This window comes from Perognathus longimembris, chromosome 13 (genome assembly GCF_023159225.1).
Source record: "Perognathus longimembris pacificus isolate PPM17 chromosome 13, ASM2315922v1, whole genome shotgun sequence".
In the NCBI taxonomy this organism is placed as follows: Eukaryota; Metazoa; Chordata; class Mammalia; order Rodentia; family Heteromyidae; genus Perognathus; species Perognathus longimembris.
In genome coordinates, this window is record NC_063173.1 from 19,466,171 (window position 1) to 19,485,998 (window position 19,828).

General features: G+C 44.6%; 1 protein-coding gene across 5 annotated transcripts in view; it reads left to right on the plus strand.

Annotated features, from left to right (window-relative positions):
* Positions 1-19,828, plus strand: part of Mical2 (microtubule associated monooxygenase, calponin and LIM domain containing 2) — a 190,002-nt gene that overhangs the window by 69,711 nt on the left and 100,463 nt on the right. For all 5 annotated transcript variants that reach the window (XM_048359417.1, XM_048359414.1, XM_048359415.1 and 2 more), the window contains exons 4-8: positions 7,479-7,686; positions 10,824-10,940; positions 12,623-12,724; positions 13,642-13,797; positions 17,415-17,515. In XM_048359417.1, the coding sequence (XP_048215374.1) occupies positions 7,479-7,686; positions 10,824-10,940; positions 12,623-12,724; positions 13,642-13,797; positions 17,415-17,515 (684 nt within the window). The remainder of the gene's footprint in view (positions 1-7,478; positions 7,687-10,823; positions 10,941-12,622; positions 12,725-13,641; positions 13,798-17,414; positions 17,516-19,828) is intronic.

Below are 19,828 nucleotides of genomic sequence, written 5' to 3' on the forward strand. Positions count from 1 at the left end.
GTAGATTGGGCATGACAATGAAGAGCTTGCTGACATATCTGTTACCTGAGAATTAACTTATTAGATGACTGGAGAGATCAGTGGTTAGGCAGCCATGGGATTCTAGAACTAGAGGAGTGTGAGAATAATTTTGAGCATCATCAACATATAAGTGTAAGCCATATAAGTAGATAGTGTGAAGGTCAAGGAGAGAAGATGACTGAGACAGACTAGGCACTCCCAAGTGTAGAGTAAGGAAGATGATAGTGCAAAGCGGTGCCTGAAAGTTGTCAGGGTGAAAGGTTCATAGGAGTGCATCCTCGGTTTCAAGCACTGTAGCTATCCCTTTCTCCATCTCTGCTTTTTTTGTTCTCTTCTCACTATATTTGTCATTGCTCCAAACCCTTAATATCCAAAAGGAGAAGAGAGTATACACACTCATTAAGGTATCTGGGCCCTGAATGAAGAGAAGTGAGGAGGTAAGAGAATGGAGTTAAGAATTCAATGTGTCCTACAAAATTAAGAAAAGTGATGGGTTGAGAGGGGTGGATGAGAATGTTGCAAGAAATGATAGTGATCAAGATGCATTATATTCATAAACTGCTTTGTTCAATGGCAACTCTTCTGCACAACTAAAGATAATAATTTTTTAAAGATGTCAGGGATAACCCCTCCAGAATCTGACTCATTCTCTTTCTGCCTGGTTTTTGTCTTCCCCACCTACATATACTTCCCCAATCCTACACATACTTCTGTCTCAGCTAGGTGCCCCACACTCTGCAAACTGCCATCCTCTTTCTAAATGTGCCATTTCTACTGTTGCTCTAATTTCTATCTCAATTCTCCTGGCATGTTCCGTCTCCTGGACATACCTATACTTGTGACTACTACCTTAGTCTAGCATACTCACAAGGAGATCCAACTAGTCTAGCATTCATTGTGTTTATTTTTCTATTCCATGTAGGAATCTGAGCCTCCAACTCCACAGAGCTATCCAGGTAGTCTTTATGCATCTTAGATGGGAGGGAGAATATTAATAATCTCCTACTTAATACCCCATGCAAACTGGAAGAATTACTGTGGGACTGACTGAGTCTGGCTTCTGAGATCTTACCCTCCTTCTACAATCATGGTCAAAGTTATATAATCTTCCCATGATCATTTCCTCAGCTCCCAAATGGCTCTGAATATATACTACCAGGCAACAAGATAGAGCTCCATATTTTATCCTATTAATATTGTTGTTACGGTTGCTTTTCGTGGTAGAGGCACCCAAGCCACAGCAAAGGTGGACCTGCATTGAGTTTTTGAGATCTCTCCATGGGCAGAAGCTGTGCTGGGAATACATTCATGCTTTGCCTTTGGGAATCTTACTTAGATGGGGAGATGCCATAAGGCACAGTCAGCACACAGAGACAGTACAGGCCTTGAAGACTGTGCTTATAACTTCTAGACCAGGTGCTGGTATGCATGTACTCACAAAGCAAAAGGGAAAGATATTTGCAAGTGAAACCATGTCTAGATCTAGTTTTGGAGCACCTGGTTACACTGCTCACCAGAGGGGTGAGAGTGGCTCAGCCTCTTGGAGAGGGACCAAGCAGAATTGAAAGCATTTCTTTTCTGGAAGGAAAGTGTGGAAAATGGAATCTCTCTTTCCATTTCCTCTCTGCAAATTTCTGAAGTGAGTAGTGCATAATTGTTACTGAGGACTGACTGGCTATGATTGAGATACAGGACAGAGTTAGCATGGGGCAGAGTCATATCAGCCAGAGGGGATTGAGCTTCCCACCCAGGGTGGCACTTGAAGTGTCTGTGCAGAGCTCTGACTAACCACAGCCCTCTTAGAGACTCCTGCGCTAGAACTATAGGGACCAGCTCTCTCACGAATCCCCATCTATGCTGCTCTGTAAAGTAATCATGTGAGGCCACTATCATCCCCCTGCCCCCAGCAAACTCCTGCACTGTAGGCATGTGGGTGGCACCTTGGATTTGAATGTTCCTCATCCTACAGTTCTGTTATTGTTCACAGTAACCAAGTAACAGCTAGTAGGGGCTTCCTGCCTAGGTTTAGAGGAATAGCTCATTCTAACGGCCAGGAGGGCTGTGAAGCCACGGCAGGAAGTATGGTGGCATGTTCCTGGCACCAAGGTGCTGCCTAAGAGAACTGGCATGCGGGTGAGTATGCAGGATGGCTGCTGCTACCAGGGAGACAGCACCATACCTGACCTCCTGATGCCCAGCTCACTGCCAGGTCACCAGCTCAGCACAGAAAATTGTGCCATCTGAGCCTGAGCTCCACTGCTGTGCCACCTGCCACAGAACTTACACACACTCAAGCTCCATCCTGCCTGGAGCTTGTACCCGGAGGAAGTGCATGAGACTCAGCAGGAGCCTGCTCCATCCTCCCTCCTGTGTGGAGGTCCAGTGCTCAGGCTGAACTCTGGCTCCATCCAGAGCCTACTATGGCCTCAATGTCCCTAAACCCAGGCAAACCATTGAGAACACAGACCTTGGACCAACATTCTCTAGATTGGAATCTAGACTTGACTACCTCCCTGTTATATGATCCTGGGGAAATTTCTTACCCCTTGTCTCCATTTTTAAGTCAAAAATGGGAATAATAAAGGCACTTGAATAAGCTTGTTTGTTTGCTCCCTCCCTTCCTTCTTCCCTCCCTTCATACCTCTGTTCTTTCTTTTGTACCAGAGTTTGAACTCAGGGCCTTGTGCTTGCCAAGTAGAAGCTCTACCACCAGCCCTTTCTTGATTCCTTTCTAGTGTTTGTTTTTACAACAGGGTCTCACTTTTTCCCAGAACCTGAATCAGATTGTAATTTTCCTATCTATGTATCCCACATATCCTGTATTAGATTACGGGTGTACAGATGTACAACATTCTTGGTTTCTTTTTTTATGGATTCTCATTAACTTCTTGCCCAAGTTGGCTTATAACCACCATCCTCCTAATCTCTGCCTCACAAGTATCTGGAATTACAGGCATGAGTTGCTATTTCTAGCTACCTAGACTCCTCATTTATACAATAGGGATGGAACTAACACCTGTGTAGACCAGTTGCAAGGATGAAATACACTAAATGGCTAGAACAGTGACTAGCAAGTCAGAACTGCTGGTCATGGTACAGTTGAGATGTTCTAATCATCCTACCACAGAGGTGCAGGACATTGGGGAACAGTCCTCTTATGTATAGATAACTCTATTGCTGGCCTTCTACAGCTACCTCACTGCAAGATCTGCACACACAGCACCGAAGAGAGCAGAGCTAGGAGATACAAACAAAGCCTGAAAACTGCTGAGGCCTGATCAAGGCCCCAGTCCCTCTACATCTCCCTCTAGGAATGGGCCCAGCTCCAGCATCCATTCACCTACTTTCTGGGAGGAGTGGTTGCTTTGACATCAAGAAATGGGTCATGCTTTTAGGACTCCCTTGAAGCAGAACAAGAGTTGTATGTGAACTAACACCACCCTAGCCCTTATGCTTTAGCTGAGCAAGTTAGCCGTGACCCCCTCCTGCCACTTGGTAAATACAGAGCTGATTTTTTTCCAAGTGGTGTTTGTCTCTCATCTTTGCTAACATGGAGGCCTGAACTCTGCTGAGGATTTCCTGCGAGTGTTGGATCTGCCTCATTCCCCAATGAGTAATAGTTCATGTCGTCCCAGCACACAGATAGGCTGTGACATCCATGATGACAGTGCCCTTGGCAGACCCCTACTCCCTCAGTCTGGGTGGGAATCTATGGACATTAACCTTGATGGACAAGCACTAAACTTCTATCCCTCTAACTAACAGAGCCAGAAACTGCTTGGAGATGGTCATGAAAAGTCTAGTCATCCATTCGCTATGTGTTAAAGCTTCTACATGCTGGGGCCCATACTGACTTCTGGGCACCCAGAAGTGCACAGGACACTGAAAAGCTCTTGAGGAGCACTCAGCCTGGCAGATCTTACAACTGCTCATAACACACAGCTTAGTTCTGGGACAGCAATTGGGGTTAGGTTACTAGGAGCACTGGGAAGCCGTGTGCAGTCTGATTTAGGGGCTTGAGGAAGTTCTCGAGGTGGATTTGAAAGAAATCCTTGGAAGACAATGGGTTGGATGGGTTTGGGGAAAGGAAACAGCTCCTTTGGATTGCGTTAGCGCAACACTTTGCCTATGTAATCCGTCGGAGTCATGTCCACCATTGACAGTATCAACCATGGGCTCCATGGACATCCCTTCTGCACCTGTTCCTCTGCCCAGTCACATGGCTGTCATGATATTGGGCCTCTGATCAGAACTCTGGGTCTACATGCTAGTCATAGCTAGCAGGTTTCAAGGGAATTGTCCTGGCCCCCAGCCAGCAGGCTCTCTCACCAGCCTGGATTTCTCTCTTGATATAATTAGGCCCACTGGTATTTGCTTTGCCTTTAAATAATCCTGTGATTGATGTTTTTGAAATCTCAGGCCCAGAATATATGTTGTGGCTTAGGCCAGTGAGAAATGCCAATGGCAATTCAGGTGTAGATAAAAAGGAACAGACAAGATAGCAACAACATTGAATATAAAATGCACAGCAGTGTCTGGCTATAGGAAAGAGGTCTTGTGCCTTGTCCAGGGATAGTAATTGGTCAGGTCTGGGACAGAAGGCTGTGGGAGGTTCCCCCCTCCTCCCCTCACTGCCCTTCATCACCCCACATCCTCCAGCCCCCTCCAGCATTGGCCCTAGAGTGACACAATTCACAAACAGGAAAAGATGCAGTAACTGCAAAGAAATGCAGTGAATCCAGACTTCACCCCAAAGCAAACCTCACAAGCGTGGGGTTTGGAGCATGCTCAGAAAAGACCGTCATTGTCTGGCTATGTGGATTGAGGAGCTGCTTGGGGTGTGAGATAAAGAGGGGAGCCCGGCTTCAGGAGCAGTTCTCTCCAGGCGCCTCTGTCCAGGGAGGAAACTGGTGCCCTGCACACCCACCCACTCCTCAATGTCTCTAGGGTGAGTCGTATCTCAGCAATGACTTCATTTCCCCTAATTGGATGTCCACAAACTCTCTGGAAGATTCCAACCAGTAAACTACACTGATTGTGGTGTGGGAGCTTCTGATACCCTTGATTGGACTCTCCCTTTGGGAGCTCAGCAACCCAGCTGAGTGATAGCTGGAGGATGGAATATTTGCTCAGGAAGGGGACTGTGTTTTTCTAAGATAAGGCCTGATCCTGAGCAGAGGGAAGTTTTCCAGATGCCTCTGAAATATCAAGGGATGAGGGGTGGGCATTGGTCCTGCCTGGTTTCTTGCTGGGCAGCCTTGGCTGTTGATACCTTGGTGACCTCCTATCTCGGGAAGGGCTGGAACACCGCTATGGAACACTGGTTTTAGATGGCATCAGAATTGCTCATACAATAATGCTTGAATGGAAGGGCTTTGGGCCAATGCAACCACCTAAATCACCATCTTTCTCCATTGCTTTCCTGAAAGGTTGTTTCTTCCCTGGGGAAGGGCCCTGGTCTTGTTCAGCATGCACTGTCTATTGAGAATTGAGCATGGCACTTGTAGAGTCTCATTTATCACCTGTGGACATGAAAGACCTACATTGTTGGGCTCCAGGCTAACAGTCCTCTCTTTTCTCCTCTAAAGCGTCCCCTCTTTCCACCCTGAATTCCCTTCTCATTGAGTGAACTATACCCTCCATTGAAATGTTTCTCCTTTTTCATTCTTGGTAAACCAGAGCAATACCGTAGGATGAGCTCTGGAATGAGATCATCTGGATTTGAATCCTGGCCTGTCCCTTTCAATCTGTGACTCCATGGGCTAATTGCTGAACTGCTTCATGCCTCATTTTCTCCATCTGCAAAATAGCATACTACAAAAATAGCCTAGTTCCTTCCTATGAGCAGTATGTTTTTTGGAAGATTGAAAGCTGACATATGTAAAGCAGTTGGAAAGCAGTGTCGTGTCTGACCCTTTGCAGTGTTCAACAAGTATAGGCAATGATGATGATTATAATGATAACTTAGAAAGGTCTTCTATGAAGTTGTTTCCAGACTACTAAGCAGGATTAACTTTCCCCTCCTGGGTTCCAAATAGACTAAGCACATGGGGTTTTCTTTAATTATTTCAAAGTCTGAATTTACCCCTGACCTGAGAGTTTCTGGAAGACAGAGACTAGGTTTCAATAATAATAATAAAATTTACACTAGTGAGTGCAAAGCACTATACCATATGCAGTTTCCCATACAATTTTTATTAAGATTCAACTTACTGTATTATTTGCCTGGTTCAAGTGTGTAATTGAATGGTTTTCCTATATTCTCACAGTTTTGCAATCATCCCTATCTAGTTAAAAAACACTCCAAAGAGAAATGTCAAGTCCAGTGGCATGCTCCCCAATCCAATGAACCCCTATTCCTTGGCAACCACTAATTTACTTGTGAGCTCTCTGCATTTCCCTATTCTATACATTTCATGTAAATAGAAATGCGCAATATGCAGCTATTTGCATTGGGTTTCTTTCACTTAACATAATGTTTTCAAGATTTACACTTTTTTATCCCTGAATAAAATCACGTTGTCTGGCTGGATCACAGTTCGTTTTTCATTAATTAATGGATACTTGGATAGATCCCATTTGGACTATTGTGACCAGTTCTCTTGGGTATATTTACCTAGGAGTTAGTTGCTGGTAGCTCTAAGTTATTTGAGGACTGACCAGGCTATTCCAACACTTCCACACCAGTGTTACAGTCCCACTAGAAATGTATGAAGGTCTGAATTTCTCCATATCATCACCAACACTCATCATTTTGTCTTTTCTATTATAACCATCCTGGTGAGTGGGAGGTGATACCTAAATATGGCTTCCATTTGCATTTCTCTGAGATCCAGTGACCTTCATTGAGTATCTTTTCATGTACTTAGCTGATGGTATGTATTTCTTCTTTGGAGTGGTATGAAAATTCTTTGGTCTTAACTGGGCTGTTGTGGTTTTATTATTCAATTGTAAGCATTCTCTATGTGATATTGGATGCCAGTCCCTGTCAAATATATAGTTTGTGAATATTTCCCTCCATCTTTGGAGGGAGACAGTCCTTTAGAAACACTACCGTTTTGAATTTTGATGAAGTCTAATTTATCAATTTTTTATGTGCTTTGGATATTAAGAAGCTATTGCCCAATCAGGGGTCACATAGACATAACCATATGCTTTTCTAGAGAGAGCTTACTTAAAACCCTTTGAGGAAGAGCAACTCTTCATCAACTACTTCACAGAAAACTAAGAGGTCCAATACAAGAACTGGAATTTAAAGGAGGTCAAATCCCGCTCTGACCCTCATCTTACTGTGCCTTCTCATGAGTCCCTTTATCTGTACATCCCCCCATGAGTTTGCACGGTGTCTGGGCCATGCTCTGGATGAATGAATGATAGACATGTTGTGCGCCCTTGCTAATGCATTTGCCTCCAGTGATACCACTATTACTCAGCATCTCTCATCTTTACCTCTGCAGTGTCTCATCATTGGGGGAGGACCATGTGGCCTGCGCACTGCCATTGAACTTGCCTATCTAGGAGCCAAAGTGGTTGTGGTAGAGAAGAGGGACACCTTTTCTCGGAACAATGTGCTACATCTCTGGCCTTTCACCATCCATGACTTGCGGGGCCTGGGAGCCAAGAAGTTCTACGGGAAGTTCTGTGCTGGTTCCATCGACCACATCAGTAAGTGGAGTACTGGTGGCACCCTGAAGGTCAAGATCTCACAGTGGGTGGAGCATACTCCACATAGAAGTCCCAGATAGCCCCATGTGAATAGTCTCTGGGACTCTATACATTCAGCCTAACAGACATTAAGTCAAGGCCAGCTCTGTGCCTTGTTCCTAGCCCTGTACTATTCCATATTAGGTTTGAACACCAGATGTTCAAGGACTGTGACACATCTTAGTTACTAAAATATTTATCGCTGGGACATAAAAGAGTGCTCGACATATAGTAGTGCTCATTGGTTGAATGAAGGAATGAATGAATGAAATCATGGAAACCACAGATAAGCAACAGAGTACATACTCAGGAAACCCAGTGCTTCAGAAGAATGCACCACACTTACTAAAGAAATTCAGAGGAGGAAGCTACACAAAAACATTGTGGTGGCCAGATAATTAAGACACTCTTGTGCAAAGGACTTTGGATATGCTACTGCTAATGCTTGGAAGCTGTGGCAGGTTTTTGAACCAGGGAATGGTTCAAAATACAAATGGATTTGTATTCTCCAACAGCACTCATATACAAGTTTTTGTTAGGAGGTGTCATGATGCACTTCAGTGAAGATAAGAAGCAGGTAGAGAAGGTGGATTTCAGACTCTGGGTTGCCTCTGAATGCTCACAGGGTGAGAAAAGTGCCACAGCTCTTCTGTTGTGTCATTGCTCTAGCTTGGGTCCCTGAGAGCAAGATCTATGCAGAGTGGCTTTGGGGAAGGCAGGACTCTACCTTATAGCCTCACAAGGAGTGAAAGGGGTTAACATGTCAAGAGAGTGCAAGTGTTTGAACTAACTTGAGTCTAAAAAGTCTGTCTCACCTCTTTCCATCTGTCTGAGTCAAATTTCTTAACCCTCCTCAGGCTTCAGCTTTATGTCTTATAAAGTGAGATTAATGCCGGTTTCCTAGAACTCCTGAGAGGATCACACAGGGTCAGGTTTACAACATGCTTAGTACTCTACCTGGCACCATGGGTGGTGCTCAAGAAAGTGCTTCAGTGAGAAGGAAGCAGTGACATCCCCAGAGCTGCTTTTCTGTAGGACTGGGGTAGAGAGCTGTGTCCTTGTGAGGACATGAATTGGTGGAGGGAGGGGGCGTGGTTTAGGCAGGAATGCCTGGAGACAATAGGGTGTCATTTAATCAGACATGGAAGAATTTACCAGCAGGGGCTCCAGAGTTTATTCCCACTTTGGGATGAGAAAATTCCACAGTCCAATGGAAAGAAGGTTGAATGTTCCCAGAAGGCTGCAGTGTCAACTTTCAGGATTTTTCTGTCCCACCCATGGAAGAATATGTGTCAATTACCAATGGAAAGTGATGACACTGAGTACCACTTGGTTGTTAGTCCTCCTGGGGGGCAGTGCTGGCCCTCAGCAGGTCTTGTGGGATCCCTCCTGCCTTCATTGACAGAGCTGTCATTTAACCCCTCATCTTTGGAAATATCTCACTCAGCATGTAGAGCTTTGGAAACTCTGAAAGTGAGATTGGAGCATTCAGAATGATCATCGTCAAGGTTCACTCAAATCCCTATAGTAGAGACAGACTGGGGTGGGGGATTTATTGAGTACCATTGGGCTGTGTGCTGGAATCAGAGAGATCAGGAACCTTGACATATGACAGTGGCCCAGGCTTCCTCTGGAAGGAAGGCTTCATGACTAAAGGTGGACTGGATTCTGTAAACCCCATTCATTGGCTTCTATTCAAATCACTTAGTTTCTAGCCCTTATTGTGCCCTTGTGCTTGGCATGGCTCAGTGGTTGTCCTGTGTCCTATGTTAGTGTCCCACTTCCCTGTAGGGTGCTTTTAAACCTCTATTGCAGCCTACTTGTTAGCAGATGGCCTCCCTCCTGTGCTGTGAGGAAAAAAGGTCACTGGCTTTTGCCATGTTCCAGCCCCCTTTGTTCCTTCTGCACCCAAGTACCCACTCCTTCCTAAAAGCCCTAGGTTAGAGGCAGAGCAGGCCCCTTCCTTTCAACTCTAGTTCTTCCCCAGGCAGATAGAAGTATTGGTTCTTTACCTTTTTCTGCCCTCCAGCCACAGCCCTCTGTAGCTACTTGATTACAATTCTGGAAAAAGGAGGTGTGGTCTGTCTATGGTACCCACTCATACTCCTCCCATGGCCATCTGATTTCTCATTCACCACTATAAAGACAGTTTTACCCAGAAGCCTACTGGTTTCAAGTGCCCTAGCCTCCTGTAGCCTTCATAATTCTAAATCTGCCATTGGGATTTGATATTCTTGGTTCACCCTACCTTGGCTTTCAGGACCCCAGCTCAGGCTCTATTCTATCATCCCACTACCAAAACACCATGCCCTGTCCTTCTCTGTTTCCTCCATTACAGTGTATGTTCCTGTCTTCTGTGACTGGCTGGGCACTTGGCATGTTGTAGTTGCTCAGTAAATGTTAAAGGACCCAAGTCTACTCAAAACAAGGGACCTCATGGACAGTTTAAAAATCATTCTACAGAAAAGTATCCAGAGAGATGCTCCCTTGTACTGAATAGTGGGGATTTGGGAAGATATAGAGAAATGAGGTTCTGCTCATTGGGGAATTTGGAGGAATGGATAAAAGGTAAGACAACCAGGAGCCCAGCTTTGTGTGGGAATTTTCCCACAGTGGTCCTTAACCATTGGAGGATGAAGGACTTAGATCTTACATCCCATCTAATGAGCCATTTGATTACTAACTTATGGCCCTTAACTCTCTCTCTCTCTCTCCCTAATCCTGCTTCCATCTTTACATTAGCAAGCCAGGGCCAGCTCAGGAAGGAGGAAGGAAAGACTGGAACCCTTCTCACAATGGCATCATCAAATGGCTAGAACAGGTTTTTTTGAATCAGATAGAACTGGGCCCACATTCTGGTAATGTGTGAGATTCCATGAGCAAGTCACTTAAGCCTCATCAATAACTGTGGTTCCCAAGGACCACTGTGCAGGACAAATGAGAAGACACAGAATGTTTGCCACAAACCCGGTGGTGGTCATTGTTGATCCATTACTGTGCTAAGATCCCAGAGCTATGCTCATGCCACCTTCTGCATATAAGAAGTTTTGAGATACTGCTATTGATGGCTCAACTCTCTTCATCTCACTTCTTGACAGGTATTCGTCAACTGCAGCTCATCCTATTCAAGGTGGCCCTGATGTTGGGAGTTGAAATCCATGTGAATGTGGAGTTTGTAAAGGTTGTAGAGCCTCCTGAAGATCAAGAAAATCAAAGTACAGTATAATTTATTTTCCTTCTCTGCCTCAAAGTCAGGTATTGCAAGCCAGCTATTTCATTCATAGGTCACAGAGGATGTGTATGCAAGTGTTGTTTTCATTGGAAGCTATATGACATCCTGCTATTGGAAGATAGCTTTACCTTCTTAAACCACTGCTATCACTTTAGGTTTACTCTTCAATTTTGGGTGATTTATTACTGAACTTTGAAACCTGTAATTTGGTTACCCTGTCTTTGGGAGACTCTATTTTGTCTAATGGAGTATAATCAATAGCAAGAAAGATAACAGATTTGGTAGTTTGGTAAAGTTCTGTCACATTCACTTGAAACTGGGTCTGAGAGTTCAGGCAGAATTGTGTGGGTGCTCCTATGGTGCCTAGAAAGTCTAGTAAACATCTTGTACCTACAAGGTACTTTAAAATCCAAAGAAGCCATAAGATAAAACTGGGTACCAGTAGCTCATGTCTGTAATCTTCGCTACTTGGGAAGCTCACAGTTTCAGGCCACTCCAGGCAGAAAATTCCATGAGACTCTATCTCTATAGAGGGAAACTGAACATAGTAGGGCCTGCCTGTGATTCCATCAACTGCAAGAAGCCCAGAATAAGCAGTTTGTGGCCCAAGCATACACTCAGACTGGAAGCAAGACCATATTTCAAAAATAACCAGTGGAAAATGAAACTGGAAGTGTGGCTCAGTATTGGTTCATTTAGCCTAGCAAGGAGGAGACCTTAAGTTCAAGTCCCAGTGCTACCTAGATAAAGGATCAATATGTTATGGAGATAAGGCTGGTGATAACTCAGTGGTAGTGTTTATCTAGCATGTACAAAGTCCTGAGTTTGATCACTAGCATCATAAAATAAATAAGATACCTTTTTGTATCTAATGCCTTTAAACTTATCGAGGTTTATTTTATAAGCTATGAAAATCATCCATATAAATATGTCCTATCATGTTTCTATTTCTCCTTCTTTATGTTTATTTGAGTTAGTTTGAAAGCCTTGACCTCTTACTCATTACCAAAGTTGTTTCTAGCATGGGAAGGACTGTAGGTTTTGAGTTTAGTGCCAAAGACCTTGTAGTTTCCTACAGAGGGTGCAACTGTGACTTCTCCTATGCCCTAGCTAGAGCATTTGAGAATTTAGAGAGCTTTCATTACTTGTATAGCAAGACAGCATTATTATTTGGTATTCAGAGACTTTGACCTTCAAGCCACCCCCGCACCTCTCCTGGACATTCAATTCACAGCTATGATTCACCTGAAAATGTGTTTAGAGGCAAAGTGCTGCCCAATGAAACATTTTGAGCAAAAGTAGAAATTGAAGCTGGCCCTGTGACAGCCTGCCCATTCATTTGTTTGAGTTCTTTGGCAGTATAGAGCCATTGAGAAAAAAATATGGGGGAACTGGAAGACAGCAGAATGATTTGTGAATCACAAAGGATAGACTCCAAGTGAGGGTCAGCAAAATCAGGCATAGAATTGATGTTGCTGATTTGGTTGGTTCTGAATTGAACTAATATCAAAACTTGAGGATGTCAGAGGGAGCATGAATCTCTAGCCCTTTCCTCCAGAGGTTCTTTGGGATCCTCACGCATTTCTCCTGGCCAGCATAGAGGAGTGATATCACTTTTTCACTCACTTCTTCCTGTCAGCTCACCTCATCTTTTTATCCTGGTAGAAATTGGCTGGCGGGCAGAATTCCTCCCTACGGACCATGCCCTTTCTGAATTTGAGTTTGATGTCATCATTGGTGCAGATGGCCGCAGGAACACCTTGGAAGGTAAGGGCTCTTTGAGGGGCTGGGAAAGGAGTGCTGGAGATGGGTGGACAAGATGAAAGATGCCAAAATGAGTAGAAGTCTTGCAGAAGGGCAGGGTACTTCTCCCAGGGCAATATGTTGAAGGCTGGGAAAGGACTAGCATGCAGAAATGCTTCAGAGAGGCCCAGTGTCATGGGAAAAGTCAACATACATTTGTGGAGCACCTGCCAATCAATATACAAGCCAGGGCACCAAGCACTTCCAGAGCCACTTTATCCAAGGTAAACATTTCATGCTATTAATGGCATTTGCTCACATTTAAGTATGCCACTAACCAAAGGAGGTGGCCCACTCTTCATAACTCTCAAGCACACTCACTGCTGGGAAGTTAGGCAAGTCCTGCCAGCCTGGCAGGATACAGAGCCGCACTTCTCTGGGTCCTAAAGCTGCAAGCATAATGTGCTTACTTGGAGTGAAATTCACATAAGGTAAGAGAGAACCCCATTGCCAGGAAATGTAACACTTACCTTGGCCTTACCCCCAGATTAACCTGCAGGCCATGCTAATTTATACAAATAGTACTATCAGACCATGGATAATGCCATGGTCCCCAATGACATCTGGTAGATGAGGAACAGTTCTGCCACCTTGCCTTGCCTTCATGGTGAGTAACATGCCTGCCATCTCTGTGGAAGGCCACTCTGTGATCTCCCACTAGAGGAGCTCACTCTGCTTGTCAAAATCTCAGCAAGATATTTGTCCTACACGTTAAGATAGCTCAAAGCCTCTGTGACAGGCATGCTTGATGAGGACAAACCCGGCCTCTCTGCCTCCATCTCTTTGGCCTTCAGGGCACTGACAGTGGCTTTCTTAAGTATGTTTTCGGTGTTTGCACCAAATCAAAAAGGATTGACGCAGTTGTCCTTTTCCACACTCAGGGTTCCGAAGAAAAGAATTCCGAGGGAAACTGGCTATTGCCATCACTGCCAACTTCATCAACAGGAACAGCACAGCTGAGGCCAAGGTAGAAGAGATCAGTGGTGTCGCCTTCATCTTCAACCAGAAATTCTTCCAGGACCTAAAAGAAGAAACAGGTGAGGCTCTCACCTGTCTCGTAACCAGACCCCTTGTCTGTGATTCTCAAGCATACAGAGGGACATACTGGCTTCCTGAAGACCCCTGGAATGGAGGACTCATTCACTCTGAGAGTAGAAACAGAGATTTTTCCTTGGTAGAACACCTGGGCACGGTCCCTGACATAACCTTCTGGATATTGTATATCAAAATTGATAAGAGGCATTTACTAACAGATAGCAGATGTCTACCGAATGCCCGCCATATGCCATGCTCAATATTTAGAGGGACAAAGTTAAAGCTGACACTATCCCTCCTAAAGTAGCTCCCTGTCTAGAGCAGAACACCCACATAAAGCCCCCTAATTTAGGGTAAACAGGTGCACCCAGGGTCAGTGTGAGATGAGGGAGATGACGCTCTGAGGAGGGAGCCAGTAACCCTGTGACGTCCAGGTACTTCCACACAGCAATCAGCTCTTCTGCCCTGGGGGTGGAATGTAAAGGGGGATCAGAGATACTTCCTGGCTGGCATTTGTCACCCAGACATGAGCCTAGAGGTTAAAGGTACTGATTTATGCACTCAAAAGATAGGTTAGATGCCTGCTGCATACTGAATGTTATCCAGGGCCTGAAGTGGACCAACGAAGGAGACAAGATCTCTCTGTTTCTCTCTCTGTCTCCATTTCTCTCTTTCCCTTTCTTTCCCTCTCCCTTCCTCTCTTTCTCTCCTCTCTCCCTCCTTCCTTCTTCCTTCCTTCCCTCTCCCTTCCCCCATTAGATTCCATGGGGCTCCACAGCCAATAAACAAGTAAACTGTGACTTCTTACATGGTGATAAGGATGGTAGAAACAGAGCAGGGCAAGGTAAATAGAAGAATGTACCACTTCCTTCTCTAGGTAAAATTCCAGATTGTTTTAAATTCCTTTTGAACATGACTAAAAACACGTATTTTTCCTTGAAAAGAGTGTAACAATAGTGTGTGTGCCCATGCACTCACCAATCCTGAGGCTTGAACTTGGGGCCCAAGAGCTGTCCCTGAGCTTCTTTTGCTCAAGGCTAGCACTCTACCACTTGAGACACTTCTGGCATATTGGGAGGTGGGGGTGGGGGTAGTTAATTGTAGATAAGAATCTCACAGACTTTCTTCCCTGGGCTGACTTTGAACGATAATCCTCAGATCTCAACCTCCTGAGTAGCTAGGATTACAGATGTAAGCCACTGATACCTGGCTTTAAAAAGTATAACACTATTATTTTCATCTTTATACTAAAAAGAAATCATTTCCTATCTAAACACCTAATTTTAATTGCCACATAAATTTTTCAAGTAATGAAATATTTTCCACGTGCATATCTACATTGTACACAACTCTAATCATCATAGCGCCCAAACACCTTGATATTGTGCTTTTCTTAAAAACCACATTTTCAGATCTCAGCCTCCTAAATAACTGGGATTATAGGCACTACGCAATGGCATCCAGCTTCAGCCTTTTTGTTCCCTTTCAGCATTTTGTTGGCTATTTTGGTAATAGAGTCTAGTGGACTTTTCTGCCCAGGCTTGTTTCAAACTGCTATCTTCCAGATCTCAACTTCTTGAGTAGCTAGGATTATAGGCACGAGCTACTGGTGCCTGGTTGGCTTTCTATTTTTAAAGGACTAATACAAAAGGAAAAAGAAAAAAAAGAAAAGAAACGTTCAAAAGGTATTTGGTAATAAATAAAAATAATATGCAATTTCAATGCCCATAAATAAAGATTGTTGCCTGTTGCTGATTCCACTATGTGTGTAATAGAAACCACATGGACCACAAAGCCAAACATACTTAATTGTCCTTCCCTCTAAACCTTGGGCTGTGATTTAGACCATTCATTAATTGACTGTTATATATGTAACTGTTTCTGTGGACTCACATCTACAAGCTCATTTTCTAGGAATGGGTTTAGGTGATGAATAAGCCTGTGCCTCACACACAGTGATGTGTGTCCATCTTATAACCCTCTGAGTGTCTGCACGGTTGCACTATTTTATGATGAGTTACTATGAAGTTACGATGGAGAGTTTTATTTCCTTCCAGTATATTTTGTCCTCTTGAATGATTTATGAGTTCTTCAACCCTCCCTTCCTCTCAAAAGTCAGGCAAATAAATCTTGGAACAACCAAATATGAATGATGACAGGTCATTGAGCATGTTTTTCTAAATGTTTCAATGAGCTTCCTTTAAACTTGGCCCTGCTTGTCACCTTTGGCCATTGTTTCACAGCAGTATCCTCACATGGTGACAGCATGAATTTCCTGATTCTCTGGGGGGCCCTTGGCATTGATGGCTGTTTCCTATTTAACTGTAATAAAGGTGTTGCTATGGTTACCCAGCATGCCTCCTGCTGTAGCAGATGGGTCACTGTGTATTTGTGCCTTTCTTTCCCTATAAATAAGCTGATTCTCTGAATCCACATCAGCATCACCAAAGATCTTGCTAAAAATATGGGATAGTGGCCCAATCCCTAGAGTTTCTGATTTAGGCGATTGGGAATGGAGTCCTGATAATTTACTTTTGGGGGTGGTGGTGAAAGTACTGGGGTTATAACAAAGGGCCTTGAACTTTTACTTGGGTTTTAGGCTTTAGTGCTCTACCACTTAATCCACAGCTCCACATCTGGCTCTTTTGGTGGTTAACTGGAAATAAGAGTCTCACAAACTTGCCTGCCTGGGCTGGCTTGGAACTGTGATCCTCAAATCTCAGCCTCCTAAGTAGCTAAGATTACAGGCATAAGACATCTGGCAGCCAGATGCTAATCTGCTTATGTGCTAAATTTTTGGGTGATACCTATCTATGTTGCTCGCCTTGGACCACCACCACCCCATTCCTCTTTTCCAGAACAGAGAGCCAAGCTTTCATTTTAAATCATGGTTTTAAACATAGAAACCTTGTGTTAAAATGTTTTGTAGTTGGGGGGGGGCGCACTGGCACTTACCTATAATGAGAGGCTGAGACAGGAGGATCATAGCTCAAGGCCAAGACCCTTTATTAAAACAGAAAAGAAAACAAAACCAAAAGAAAGTGTTGTTAGAAGATGCGCATACACACACACACACACACACATACACACACACACACACACACACACACACACAAAAATAGAACTCAGGCCTCTGACTTGAATTTTTCCTACTGTTGTACCTGGGTTTTCACATGTAGATAAAAGCTTGGAGAATTTCCACAGCTCTGTGCACCTTTGCTACATGGAGCTCACAATGGGATGGGACTGAAAGCCATCCAGGATTGAGTTCACATCCTGGCAGTATCATCTCTTTGCTTCCGTAGTCATGGCCATGGCCATATAAGAGCAATTGGTCTTTCTGCAACACTTGTTACAGCTCTAAGGAATACTGATCCATAAAGCCTGTGGCAGTTGTGACTCCCACAATGTCTTTGTGAGACTATAAAAGCTAGCTTCTCTGACTTGGGTAATACCTGGAACTCTGTGTTATCTTTCTTAGCCTTGTATGTCTTAAACACTTGTCTCACATGAATATTCTGCACCTAAATAATAAGACCTGTGATAGGGCAAGGTATAGTTCCCAGCATGCAATGGGTACTAAGGAAGGAAGCCCTCATCTGAATACTTCTCTTTTCAGGGATCGACCTTGAGAACATTGTTTACTATAAGGACTGCACCCATTACTTTGTCATGACAGCCAAGAAGCAGAGCCTGCTTGACAAAGGTGTCATCATTAATGTACGTACTCCTTAGCTGGGATTTACCCCGTCTTTCCTTTTGTGGCCAGAGGTGGCAGCATTAGCAGATGTGGGCGAAGACACTGCCCTGCCAGAAACTGAGCAAGTGGAGGAGGGGGCACAGGCCAATCACCCACCCCTTCCTTGCTCTTGGTATTACATGAGATCTGGATAAAGAAACCCACACATGTAGAGATGTAGAGGTGTGTAATGGTGTAAAACCTTTACCAAGGTATATCTAAGTCTTAGTCACCCCTTCTTCTTGAGACAGATAGAGGCTTCTAGTCCGTCCTGATGGACCATGGAGATGCTTTTGCTAATGAACTTTATGCCCTCATCACAGGGGAAATCTCAGGGTTCATGTACTCAAAAAGATGAACTACCCATGTACTACTGGCTCACATCTGTAATCCTAGCTATTCAGAAGATGGAGATCAAGAGCTCTGAGGTTCCAAGCCAGCATGAGCAGCAAAGATTGGGATTCCATCTCCAAAGTAACCAGCAGAAAGCCAGGGTAGAGGAGATATGGCTCAAATGATAGAGCACCAGCCAAGCAGACAAACCAAGCAAAGAATGTGAGAGGCTCTAAATTCAGGCCCCATATCAGAAGGGAAATTAAGCTGCTTATTTTTTCTAAACCCTAGTCTTCAGATGTACAAAATAGGAATAATAATTATTTATTTCTTAAAATGTTTGTGAGAGGAGCAAATATCTGTACACATATGCACAACACCTACGAACATAATATAATGCCTGGCATACAGTGGGTTTGTAGATTCCCTCTGTAACTTCTCAGCTTTGTTTGAATGCCTTCCCTTTTGTCCTTCCTGGTTTCTTGACCTCTGCTCTATAGGTTTGCATTGTTAAATGTAAGAGGGTAAACAGAGCTGGAAGGAGGAAGCCCATGGAAGGGTGGTGCCTGGGCTGGCAGCTCTTAGAATTCGCCATCCAGAGCCCATTCGTGCCTCTGTTGCTGCCCCGGCTGCTATCTCTTCAAGATAAGGATCGTGCAGCCCTGGGTCAGTGTGTTCTCCTGATGCCAGCCTGGAATTCAGGCAGCACGGGAACCATTCATTGCTGCTTGTCAGACAAGAATGTGCCTAGCTTCTCACCAGCTTGTACTGGCAGCTGGCCGGGCAGCATTAGTAACCCAGCCCTCCCCTGGGCCGCCTCCACACCAGCTCAGGCCTTAGCTAAGAGCCTCTGTTATGGGCAGAGGTTGTGGGTAGGAGCTGAGTGAAGCTAGCTGGGCACAGCAGCAATAGAGCACCAGGCTTCCACATCTGCTTCCCAGCTACTTACTGATGAGTGTGGGAGGTGGCATCCCTCCTGAGATGTCCTCCTTGGTCAGAAGCTGACTGAAGAGAAAATGCCAGACCGTTCTGGGTATGTGGGCCAGGTTCAGTGGAAACCATTGCAAAGGAAGACTAGGATTTTGCGATTCATTCGGCAGAGCACTCCGGTCTCCTGGGATGCTGAGGTCACCTTCAAACATCCCAGGGAATTTGGTCAGGCAATAACATGTTGCTCATGACCACTGATTCCTTGGCAGTCATCAAAGACCTTCCTATTGTGGCACAGGTGGGTGGGAATGACTCTCTCTGGTCCCATGGTATCAATGGAGGAGCTGGGAATGGATCCTAGACTCATGTCATCTTCACTAAGTCCCTTCCTTCTCCTTCAAAGAGCTCTGGGGGTGTTTTCTTCTCTCTCTTTCTCATTGGCATGCTCCTTTTACTACTACCCCCTCACCTAGGACCCCCACAGCAGCCCTGAACTCTCATCTCAGCCCATCCTGGAGGTCCATTCCCTCCAGAGGCTACCACTTCTCTGCTTGGTGGATCCACAAAAAGCAGTGGCTTTATATATAGCATCTTCATTCCTCTGGTTTACTTTAGTGGGTCTGGGGCAGGTTCTGCCATGACTCTTCATCTCACCTTATACCTCCAAGGCAGGCTCTAGGAACAAACAGAGACTCTAGGCTGACACTGGGCTGGAGGGACCATGCTAGGGGCACAATTTGGGGCATGTGATTTAGATAAGGAAATGTCAGATTCACAAACAAGATATTTGAAATCATGGCTCTTCAGAAAATGGAGACAGGTGACCACTCTGGCTATAGCTGAGGCTATGCCTCTGGACACTTGTGTAAGTACTCTTGGTAAGTCCAGGTGGTACCTCACCAGATGCTACCTTTAGTACTACCCATTGAGTACTTCCTAAGACCTTGTAAACAAGGGACTAAAGATTCCGTGTATATAGTCTCACTTAGTCCCCAGATGGCTCCGAGAAGTAGATTTCACTATTTGCATTT